Source organism: Mirounga leonina, unplaced genomic scaffold, assembly GCF_011800145.1.
Source record: "Mirounga leonina isolate KUSES-001 unplaced genomic scaffold, KU_Mleo_1.0 Mir_128, whole genome shotgun sequence".
Taxonomy (NCBI): Eukaryota; Metazoa; Chordata; class Mammalia; order Carnivora; family Phocidae; genus Mirounga; species Mirounga leonina.
The window spans coordinates 2868125-2880208 of NW_023270320.1; the positions used below are offsets into that span (position 1 = coordinate 2868125).

Here is a 12084-nt window from a genome sequence, read left to right on the forward strand (position 1 = left end):
CTCTCAGTCCAGGCAGCCCACAGGATGGGGGGCCTAGGCCGGACAGCCTCAGTGCCCCCACTCTGACCAAGCCCCTCTGCCCCACTGGGAGAGGCGGGCGAGGGGCCCACTCCTGACCACAGGCGCAGGGGGAGGAGAGCGCAGCCGGCCCCCGGGAGGCCCCGGGCTGGGAAGGAGCGCCTCCTGGGCCAGGCCCTCGGGCAGAGCAGGAAGGAGACCGACAGCGGGCTGTTCCTCGCCTCGGTGCCACAGGGAAGAGCCTTAAAGCGACACCGGAGCCTCCGGCGGAGCGAGGCCCGAATCAGCACAATCCGCCCCGCCCGGCCCCGGCGGGCGCCCTCTAGGGCCGGGAGAGAGACTGGCAGGCTCTGCTCGCTCGCGAGGGCCTTTGTTAGCGGACGTCCTGTCACCTTCCTCCCTGCCGCTCCTGAGGCGGCCTCAGACACATCCGACCTTCCGAGTAGCACAGAGGCTCCCTCACGACCGAGCCCCCGCGGCCCTGGTGCCCGTCACCAGCGCACACGTCTCCCGGCGGAGGCCGCAGGCCCCACGCGCCCGGGGCCAACCGAGGCGCTCCGCTCCGGCCGCTCCGGCCTCTCCGACCGCTCCGACCGGGCGGCGGGCGCTCGGCTTTCCGAGGGGCAGGCCCGGGCGCCGGAGGCCAAGCCGGCGCCCAGCGCTGCGTCCCGGGAGGCGCGGCCCCGGCCCCCGCGCCTGGGCGCCCGAGCGCCGCGCTCCTCCGCGTCGGGCCGGGCGCCGGGGCCACCGCGGGAGCCGGCGGGCTCGGCCGGGGGTGGGAGGAGCGCGGCGGGCCGGCCGGCCCGGGGAAGACAGGCGCAGGGCCCGCCTCCCCTCCTCGACCCCGCGCCGTCCCCCTCAGGCCGCCGCCGCCCCCCCAGTAGCCCCTCGTGGAGCCCCGCGTGGGCCCGGCGGCTCCAGGCTATGCTTTGGCACCCTCCGCTGCGTCTGGCATGGCTGCTTGGCCCGGCGGCCCCAGGCCCTTGGCCGCATGGCTGCGCGCTCCAGTTGCTAGCAGGAGCTGGTAGGGGAGGAGTTTGGGGTCTCCACACGATGCCTAGAGAATGCTGCAGTCTGCGCATTAGATGCTTTTTAGAAGTTTTGGAATTACCCTGATTTTTTTAATTGTTATGAAAATGACTCTCTTCTTGGCTCTCTCCCAAATGCTCTGTTATCGGGAGAGAATCCCCCCACCCCACTCTGATGTATAGACCATTCTCGCTACACCAGCTGAACAAATGTCAAAATTAATAAAGAAATTGACTCACGGCACAGGGCTCCATCTCTCCTTCCTGGCTTGGCCTGGGGCAATCTGAGGTGCTGGGGCAAGAGTGAAGCCTGGGTTGGGGCCTGAAGGAGTCCGGGGGTGGGATCAGTCAGCAGGGAGGCCTGCATCCCGCCCCCCCCCCCCCCCCCGCCGGGTGTGTGTGTGGGGTGTCCCCTTCCTGGAAACCTGGACAGCCCCTTCATCAGACCACCCATCCTGGGAGAAGCCCACCAAACCGCTGGGGTTAGTAAGACAGATTTCTGTCTCCTAAGGATTACCATGAGATGGGAGCAAGTCCAAGATGGTGGAGGGGGGCACCACACTCCCCCAGGGTTCATGGTTGAACCCACAGTATACACTAACAGGGGACCCCCCCCCCAGTCCCTCCCTGTGAAGGTGTCTGGCCCCTGCACTCAATGTCATTCAAAGTTCAAGAACTTTTGAGAAAATTGCCATTCCTCACTAGTTCCTAACACTTCATGAGGCTGGTCACCAAGCTGGCCTCAGTTTTCTCATCTGTCAAATGGGGGAATGGATCAAACAATTGCTAAAGTCTTTTCAGTTTGCCCTCCTGGGATTCCTGAACGTGAATGCCTTTGTCACGCCTGGCAGTAAATAAGAAATCATCTGCTGCAGGTTTTCTTCCTCATAAGTTCCCATCATTAGCGGGTGACCAAGTCATATTCGCAGGGTCTGAGGAGCACGGGCGGCCCTCACTCGGAATCTGTAGCTTCTCTCTCAGAAAAGCCACCCTTGACCAGGCACCAGCTGAGGCTGTGCAGCCGCATGGCCCAGAGCTGTTTCAAAAGCACAGTTTCAGGATCACAGTCGCCTGGGGGGGGAGGGGGTGTCAGGCGGCGACACTGGAAATCGGAATTAAGTCTCCCAAATGGTTGGGATGGGCAGCTTGGTAGCACAGGCAACTCAGAGGGGTAAGATCCTTTTTTCTTGTTTTTAGTCTAAACTTGGAGAGTTATTAACCTCCACAGCCTGTGTGAGGTCTTTCTTGCATTAGCCTACATCATGTACGCTACAGAGAACATGGCTGCGGGCAGCCAGTTCCACCAGGAACAGACAGCAGCGTGGGGAGAGGCAGGCTCTGTGTGAGAGGGGAGCCCTCCCCAAGTCCTGGGTCCAGACCTCCAGCCGGAAGCCTGGGAGAAGGCCAGCGAAGGGCACCTCTTTTCTCCCACCTGCCACAGTGGGACCACGGGCTGTTCAGACAGCCAAGGAGCCCACAGCCCGATCAGGAAAGGCTTTGGAACTGCCCCGCGGAGGAGGGACAGAAGTCTGTCCGCCTGACAGTCACCAATGTCCTGTCATTTTACATGTTCAGACCAGTGGCACGCTGGTTTCCACTTTTAAAAACAAAACAAAACAAAAACAAGAACTGCAAGAAAGGATTCTGTCCCATGCAGAAACAACCGGGTATTCACCATGGCTTCCCTGTTCGTAAAACGGAAGATGGCCCCCAGTAGAGCCTTGTATGTTGTAAAAAAAATTCATTAGAAAAAAAGGCATATGGGTGCTCTGCAACTCAGTTAAATAATGACTGAGCACCAACCAAGTACCTGCCAGGGGGGCCCACCACTGAATCAACAGCCATCTCAGCCATCACAGCTTTCCAACCCGGCTGCCGAGCCAGACAGAACATGGCAATGGGCTCCAGCAGAGGCACAAGTGATTCCTCGGAGGAGGAAGACGGGAGGAGAGAGGGAATCAGGAAAGTCTGCTCGGAGGCGGAGGTGGGAAGAGCACACACCCGGCAGGCGCAGAGCTGCTCCCCTCCCACCCCCCTGCTGGCAGGCTCCCACTCCCAGGCTCTCAGGCCGGCCACAGAGATCCACATCCCCAGCCCCCACCCCCCAGCCAAAGCCCAGCCTCCCCACTTACCCATCCCAGCTCGGAGGAAGAGAAGCATCCACACTCAGACACCATACTCCCCCACTGGCTTGGGTATCTGCACATAAAGGGGTCTGCGCACCCCAGGACAGCGACCCCGACCCTGGCCTCCTCACCCTCAGGGGAGTGGCTGCCTCAGGAGCCTCCAGGGGGCCCCAGGTACCCACCTTTCCCTAGATGCTGGGCTTGGGAGACCAGGAGCTGGTAGACGCTCTGAGAATGAACAGAGCCTCCAGAGCTCATTCTCTCTCTTCTCTCTCTCTTCTCCCTCCCTCTCTCTCTCTCTCATACACACACACACACACACACACACACACACACACACACCCTGGCTGATTTTACAGTCAATCTTTCAAAGTGCAATTTGTCTTGGAAAGCCAATGTGAGGCCTGTGTGGGTTTCGACCAATGGCGCCGCGCCTCTCACAGCTCAGCCAGTCTCCGGTCTGTATTCTAATGGGCCATATCTTTATCAGGGAAATGTTGCTTCTCCGAACTTAAAACTTCTCATGGAGGGCCCCCAGACTCACAGGCAGAGGAGGGGTCTGAGCTGAGGCGTGGGGAGCCGCCCTTCTCCAGGACGGACAGGGAGAGAGCCAAGGGGCGCTGGTGAGGCCTCTCACCTGCCCCAGGAGCACCTGACTTCCGAGCCGCTGACGTAGGTGCTGGTCCCCGGGCCAGGGCCGGGCCGGATGCCTTAGGTAGGAGGGCAGTCTGGGGCTCGGGCCGCTTTTGACCCTCCAAACCTGCCATGGGCTTCTGGGTCAGAGCTCGGGGTCTCTGGCTTTAGGGGCCTGGATTTGGGCTTCTCACCTTCCCTCACCCTGACCCGAGGATCATGGAGTCCAACCTGCAGGGGACGTTCCTGCTGAACAACACGCCACTGGCTCAGTTCTCGGAGATGAAGGCCCCCGTGTGCCAGTACTCGGTGCAGAACTCCTTCTACAAGCTCAGCCCTCCGGGGCTGGGCCCCCAGCTGGCCGCCGGGACCCCCCACGGGATCACAGACATCCTGAGCAGGCCCGTGGCCACGCCGAACAGCAGCCTCCTCTCCAGCTACCCCCACGTGGCAGGCTTTGGTGGACTCGGCTCCCAGGGGGTCTACTATGGACCGCAGGTGGCGAATTTTCCCAAGGCTGGCAATGAGTACCCGCCCCGGACCCGGAACTGCTGGGCAGACACGGGCCAGGACTGGCGAGGCGGGCGGCAATGCGGCAACAGTGAGTACAGGGCAAGGCTCCATACCCCCCTGGTCCCCCGCAGGATCAGGGGAGGAGGAGGTGTGGGAAGGGAGGGGAGGGCTCCCAGGGTGGTGCGTACCTGCCGTCCACCTCTCCTCAGCCACCATCAGACACCTGGGTCCACGGCTCACCGTGGCGCACGACTGACTTCTCCCCTCCCGGGCCCGCCCCAGCTCTGCCTGGACAGATGTCTTGCCCCTCACCCCTCGCCCTTACCAGTGGCTGCCTCAGCTGCCCTCCTAGAAACCCCGGAGGTCTCCAGGTCGGGTGAAGACGCCATAACCCACATTTGCCCTACGTAGGGTCCGCCTGGCAGATTAGCTTCCTTCTCCCACTCAGAGCCCATGTCACTTCTTCCTCCAAAGCAGGCAAATGCTGTCCCCAGTGAGAAGTTGCCACAGCATCACCTTCCCAGGGAGACCCACTCATGCCCTGACACCCTTCAGGGCCACCAAATGCACTCCGACCCCATCTTGGTCCCGCCTGCGATCAGGGGGGCGGCCGTCCACCATCCTCCTCGGGGCTCATGGCAGCAGGAGCAGCGACAACTGCCCGGCCCCCGGGAGCAGCTGCCGAGTCAAGTCAGACTCGGTCCTAGTTGTTGGGGGGGGTCTCCCTACCCCACCATGCCCAAACCTGTTTTCAGAGAACGGGTGCGGGGTCCCCAGGATGCCAGTCGGAGCCCGGAGGAGGCGGCAGGACATGCACGGGCCCGTGAGGCTCCCCTGGGAGGCAGGGAGGTGACAGTGGCCGCAGGAGCCCTCCCTGTGCCACGGAAGCCCAGCCAGGACCAGGCAGGGGCAGAGACGGAGGGAACTTCCGCTCCTCTCGGACCTTGGGGCTGCCCCACCGCAGTAGGGGCTTGGCGCCCACCAAGGAAACCCCAAAACACATCTACCTCCGCATGTGCTGCACTGTTCCGGGGGGTCACACCGCCTGACAGCCCCCCCCCCACTCAGCCTGAGCATGGCGAGCTCCACGTGGGTGAAGACCTCATCTCTTGGAACTGGCTTTGGGAGTGCTTTAGGCCTCAGTCTCTCCCACCTCCATCTCCCCTTCCCCCCAGCACACACACTCTCTCCACGCCCCTACTCTTCAATCCCAAGCGCACAGCCACACACAGGAAAATATCCAAGTCGGTGGCTGAATTAACACAAAGGGAGAGAGGACTGCGGATGACAGTCTCTTGGGAAGCTTCTTCCCCACCCAGTGCCTCAGTTTCCTTACCTGTAACATGAGGAGACGGGACATGGGCTGTTGGGCTGTGCTGACCAAGGCCCAACACGTGGGCCTTCTGCCTCCCCGGAGCCCTGCCGCTCTCCAGCCTGGCTCCTGCCTGAGTGGCTGCCCTAGCTGGGCAGGGAGCAGGGGGCAGGGCCCGAGCCTCTACGTGCAGACTGTCCCGTGTGGTTGAGGCCACATGACTTCTAGGCCTGGTGACAAGGGAGAGCAGCAACATGGGGCCTAAAGCTCTGGTTTTCTCAGAAACCTGGAAAATGGGGTCCCAAGAACAAGGGATTAGGCAGGGGAGGAATTCCCAGACCCCTTGGGGCCCTGACAGTTGGTGGAAGGTACCTAGGCTGTGTCTTGGTGAGAAAACCGAGCAGAACCTCCTGCTGGCCCTGGAGGGAAGGCAGCATCACTGAGTAGCGAAAACATTACAGAGAGACGGAGACCGGGGCAGGCTGCAAGCGCCCTCCGCCCCTAAGTAGCTCTCCCCTGGGGCAGGGGCCCTCTCGGGGTCCCTGTCCATCCAAACGTGGCAGAGGTCACAGTCACTACTGTCAGATCACCAGGAATGCTGCTTGTTAGCGGAGTCATGATGCCCCCACCATCTCAGGGGCTTCTCTGTAGGAGGGAGCTCGCGCAGTGGGAGATGCAGGACAGGGCCAGCACCCCCACTCCTGCCACTAACCACACACTTTCTTCCTCCCGCCAGCCCCGGATCCCCTGAGCGACAGCATCCACAAGAAGAAGCACACCCGGCCCACCTTCACGGGACACCAGATCTTTGCCCTGGAGAAGACCTTTGAGCAGACCAAGTACTTGGCTGGCCCTGAGAGGGCACGGCTGGCATACTCCCTGGGGATGACTGAGTCACAGGTCAAGGTGAGTTTGTGCGGGAGAAGGGGTCTGCCCTGCAGGGAGCAGCCTTCCAGGGGAAGAAAGGCGGCTCTCAGCGGGAGGCTGTCCTGCCCACCGCACCCCAGAGGTGACCATAATGACCATAACCAAAAAGATGGCTGTCAATACTGCTCTCTGTTTTGAGAACCTTGAGTGCAGGAGCTCATTTAAGCCTCCCAGCAATCTGGAGGTGGGGATTCTTACCCATTTCACATTGGAAGGAACAATCTCAGCTGAGCCTCTTGCTCAACGTCACCTGGCTGGTAAGTGCAGAGTTGGGGCTCAAAGCCAGATCTGTGGGGCACCCACCTAATGCCTTCCCCTCCTCTGCACAGTGTTGGCCAGAAATTTCCAGGGCTGGTAGCAGCCTCTGGCCCAGATCAGGAGTCAGTCTCGGGGCCACGTTAGAACTGGATTTATAGGTTTGTTGCTTCAGCTGGCAGGAGGAGCCGGCCTTGGTTTGCCAATAAGGGGGAGATAACACCTCCTTCCAAGTCCACCCAAAATGAAGCTCGGACGGGATATGGGGGGCAGGCAGACGCCAAGGGGCATGCAAGGGCCATGCTCACACTGCCTGTCACCCAGCTTGCAGTCAGTGAACAGGCTTCTCCCTCCAGGCTCCCAGAGGCCACCGTGATGCTAGATCTGTCCTGAGAGGCTTTGGGTGGAGAGCCCCCCCAAAGAAAGCTATGCCTGAACTGCCCAGCTCTGTGACATGCTGACAGGTTTAAGGGTAGGAGAGGGAAGCACAGGGGCAGGTTGGGACCCACGTCTGGGCTCCGATAGCATCACCAGCCACCTACCTCTGCAGCTTCCGGGTCTGCTGAATGGAAGTGGAAGGAAGCCACGGGCCCTCTTACCTATTTTTCTGCCTCTCTAGGTACTTTTCCGCATTCATCAACTATCTTAAGCAACGAAAATACATTATTTTTATAATTAGGGGGAAATTATTCATGAAGTTCAGTGAAGGTCCATGAAGCTAAAGAAGGGACGACTCTTGAGCACCTACTGAGTTCCCTCACCTGGGCATTCCAGCATCTTCCATCCAAGTGCCCCGGGTGGCAAAAGAGAAGATCCACCGCAAGGAGGGCTATAGCTAAGCAGAAAGGGCTGCTTCACTTACACGCATTCGTTTCTATTTTACCCCCCCCCCCCCCGCGCCGCCCAAATGGTGTGAATATTACAACCTGGTCTATCACTGAGCCATTTATTTTCATAGAAAAATAAGGATCGAGTGTCCTTGCCGCCCAGTGGAGTCACCCTCCTGAAGGGGGGCCCTGTGTGTGCTGTGCGCGCACGAGCCTCAGCCTCCTTCCCACCCAGGTGTGGTTCCAGAACCGAAGGACCAAGTGGCGAAAGAAGAGCGCCCTGGAGCCCTCGTCCTCCACGCCCCGGGCGCCGGGCGGCGCGGGCGCGGGCGGGGAGCGCGCGGCCTCGGAGAACGAGGACGACGAGTACAACAAGCCGCTAGACCCCGACTCGGACGACGAGAAGATCCGGCTGCTACTCCGCAAGCACCGCGCCGCCTTCTCGGTGCTCAGCCTGGGCGCGCACAGCGTCTGACGCCCGCCCCGGTCCCCCCACCCTCGTCCCCGCCCCCCGTCCCCGCCGCGCCCTGCCTGCGGCCCCTCCCCTGCCCCGCCCGGGGGTCCGGGGGGCCCCCCCCGCCCCCCCGGAGGCGGAGGAGGAGGAGGAGGTGGAGGGAGGAGGGAGCAAGGGGGGAGGACCCCTCGCGGCCTGAGACCGGGCACCCTGTCGGCTGTCCCGCGCCTCTGGGGCCCAGGCCTGGGCCTGCCCGCTCTGCAAACGCCTGAGTGCCCAGGTAGCTGAAAATGACCAGGCTCTGCGACCAGGAAAGTGGCTGTGGGGTCCCGCACGTGCCACTGTGAGCCAGCTGTTGCAGGGGGGCCCACCCCCAGGGAGGCAGTTGGCCGGGGCAGAGGTCGCCGTTCTGCTCTCAGAGCTGGGGGACCGGGGTGCTGGGTCCAGGTGGGCTCCTGGCTGACTGCAGGAGAAACGAGGGCATGACCAGGTACCCTTCTCCGACCTGGGCGCAGGAAGGATCCCACTGGAGGGGCCAGAACTAACTACAGAACCCCGACTGGAGGAAATCCACCTCAGGGAGGGGAAGAGGGTCCCAGCGAAGGAGAAACGCTCCTGGCACCCTAACTCCAGGATCACACCCCTGGAGGGCCAAGTCCTCCTGGCCCCCTTTCTCCACTCTGCCCTCAGCGGGGATTCCCCCAGAATAGGAAGAGACAAGACCCCCTGCCCAACTCCACCTGGCTGGGAAAGAGGGAGGTTGGAGGCAGAGGCAGAGAAAAGATGAGAGAATCCGGGGGGCCGATGCTGCTAACCCCCAGAGCCGCCCACCTGGGTTTCCCTTGGTGCTGATACAAGGACAAGGTCACCCGGAGAGAGGGGACCTCAGACTGGGGTGCCCACACCGGAAGTGAGGAGGCCCCTGCGGGGACCTCCAACTGGGGTTCTCCAACTGGGGTGCCCACTGGTGGGGTGGCATTTTTCAGCCCAGGTGACTCGTAGAGGCGGGCAGGTGGGAGGGGCGGGGGAGGCGGGTGGGGGCTGGCTAGAGGAATGCAGCCCAAAAGGGACGAAGCGTTTGCCCATCTTTACTGGCTTTGAAAATATAGAGTAAAAATAAAAGTCCCAGAAACCTCCCAAGGCTCCTGTCTTTATGTGACCCTGGCTGAGGAATCCCAGCCATGCGGGCTGTGAGGGGCCCTCTGAGGGCAGGCCTCTCCGCTCCCAGGGTGGGGGTCTGAGCTCTGGGAGTCTGGAAACCCTGCCTCACACTGGTCACTTTGAAATCTCATGGGTCAATGCCAGGCACTGTCATAGGTGCTGAGAAACCCAAGACTTGAACGGGGTTCCTGACCTCCCGGAATTCATAGCCTAGTGGGAAAAAGGTCCATTTGGGGAACTAGGTACCATAAAGAAAAGATTAGGGGGGACAGAAATAAAAGCACTAACATTAACTGAACCCCCCCCCCCCCTAAATTCTCCCACGTGGAAGGCCTGGATGACCTTACTTGACCTCACAAGGAACTTAAGAGGTAGGTGTTATGCTCGTCGCCTGGTTGAGGGAACCTGGGCTCAGAAGGTACCTAAGGCAAGTCCCAGAAGTAGGAAGGCGAGCAAGCCGAGAGTGAATTCCAAGGCTCTCACATCCACTTGCCCCAGGAGCAGCCCCTCAAAGCCTTTTCTGTAAGATGAGAGGCCAAAATGAGGTGTGCTTTCAGGAGCCTTCCAACTTGAATGATCCATGCAAACACCAGCACGGCTGGAGTCCCCTTTGCCGTCCCAAGTCCTTCAGTTTGTCCCTTGGGCCCCCAGGGCAGGAGACTCTGGCCTGGGGAACCCGCCCGGAGGGGAAGCAAGGGTAGGAGGAAGACTCCAGCTGGGGCCGCTTGGAAACTGAGGCACCAACCTTTCATAATAACCCTAGTGGACCCAGAGGACAGGAGTGACTGACAAGAAAACATAGAATGCTTTTAATCCAAAACAATGCCCACACTCAGTCTCTCTGGAGGTCAAGTGGGAAGGAGACAGAAGACAGCTTGTAAGAACAGAGCGCCATCTCTGGAAACTCCTGGCCACAGGCTGCACTGAGAAGCCCTCCGCTGACACATGGGGCCTGAGGTGGGGGGGGTGGGGTGGGGGGCGCGCCTGCAGCCATGCTGCTGCAGGCGGGACAACAGCCTGGGAGCACCCGAGGAATCACTCAGCACAGCCCCCCAAGACGAAAAACCTCTGTGGGCTCTGGGAGCCAGGAGCTGCCCGGTGTCCCCCGAGCACTTTGAGGAGAGCATGGGGCTTGCAGGCCGGGAGGAGGCAGTGAACATAATCCACTTGCCAAGTCATGAAGCAGGTCTGGAGGAGGAGGCCAGTGACCACCCAAATTGAGCTTGTTTCCTTCTTTTGTAAGCGTATTATAGTCCCAACTGCTCTCGTAGAGCTGTAACTCTTGCATGTCTGATTCAAGTCGTTTGGGGTCAGTATTAAATCAAGGTTGGGGGAAGTTTTTCCCTGGGGAGACATTTGCTGAGCTAAACAAACTCTTCTCCAGTCTCCACGTTCTGGGACACCTGCCATTGGAACCTGTGGCTCAAAGACTCCATCTTCCCCGCCGTCTCGTCTACCTCCCTCTGGCTCTCATGGGCAGCCTGAGCACGGGTGCCCAGCCAGCCGGAGCTCCTGGCCCTCACTCACTCTCCCAGAGGGAAGAGCCCCGGTGAACGGCCCAGATTCCCGAGGGTAATCGGAATAAGTCTTGTTCTCAGCAGATGCGCACCTGGGTGCGTGTGCATGTGTGTATGTGTGTGTATACCTGTGTGCGCGCGTGTGTGTGTTGCTGGGGAGAGCTCAAGGCTATGCCACTTCATCTATCATAAAGAAATCACAAGCCCTAGTGGCGCCTGGGTGGCTCAGTCGTTAAGCGTCTGCCTTCGGCTCAGGTCATGATCCCAGGGTCCTGGGATCGAGCCCCACATCGGGCTCCCTGCTCAGCTGGAAGCCTGCCTCTCCCACTCCCCCTGCTTGTGTTCCTGCTCTCGCTGTCTCTCTCTCTCTGTCAAATAAATAAATAAAATCTTTAAAAAAAAAAGAAAGAAATCATAAGCCCTAGACATTTTATGCCTGATTATAAAAAGAATTTCTTGTACGTCCTGAATTCAACAAAAATCCAAAGTTATTTTGGAAATTTGTGCTTCTTGCGACTCCTCTCCTAGCACACCACAAACTTTTCAGGGGTGAGACGAGGGGGAAGAAATTAAATCCTGTGCTCCCAATAGCCACAGAGTCCTGCTCTGATGGGCAGCCCAGTAGGCTCTGACAGGCAGGCACAAATTCTGGGCCACAGCCCTCGTATCTGTGGCTGCCAGTGTTAGAAGGACACAGGACTCGTCCCAGCGGGCTGGGGGCAAGTACGGGGATGGCAGTGTCTTACCAGGTTGAGGACGGCCATGTCCTGATTGCGACAATTGAAGAGGAGACGGGGTACTGGAATTCCACTTCTGGCAACCCCTCCCCATACTCAGGCCCCCTCTAGGGGTTGAAGCTGGACACCAGTTGACCCGAGCCTTTTCCAGCAGCACAGCGTGGAGGACTGTGTTCAGTTGCCTCCTGGCTCCACCGCCCTGTGGCCTGGGCTGGTTACTCAGCCGCTGAGCCTCAGTATACCCATCTGTGGACAGGAAAGATTGCACAGACCTCGCGGGGCTCTGTGACATCAGAGCTAATGAGTGTGCCCGGCACATGCAGACACCCGACCTGCTGCATGATCCGAAGAGGGCTTCGAGGCTCTGAGTCCTCACGTCGCCAGCGAGTAGCTGGGTCAGGTGACCAAGTTAGTTAACCGCTTGAAATCCAGTTTCCTCATCGGTAAAATGAGGCTGACGTCGCACTCCGCAAGACGGAGAAGGTGAAAGGAAATCGCGTGCAATGGACAGACCTGCGTGGGCACTTATTATGAGGATGCTGCCACCCTCCCGCTCCTCCCCAAGTTCATGGCTTC

The 12084-nt window shown here is 60.0% G+C and overlaps 1 protein-coding gene across 1 annotated transcript; it reads left to right on the top strand.

Moving 5' to 3' along the window:
- The first annotated feature begins 4024 nt into the window (after positions 1-4024).
- Positions 4025-8114, top strand: NKX6-3 (NK6 homeobox 3). Its single transcript, XM_035003854.1, has 3 exons — positions 4025-4406; positions 6367-6536; positions 7875-8114. Exons 1-3 carry the CDS (start codon positions 4025-4027, stop codon positions 8112-8114), a joined length of 792 nt encoding a protein of 263 aa, XP_034859745.1.
- Positions 8115-12084: the final 3970 nt, after the last annotated feature.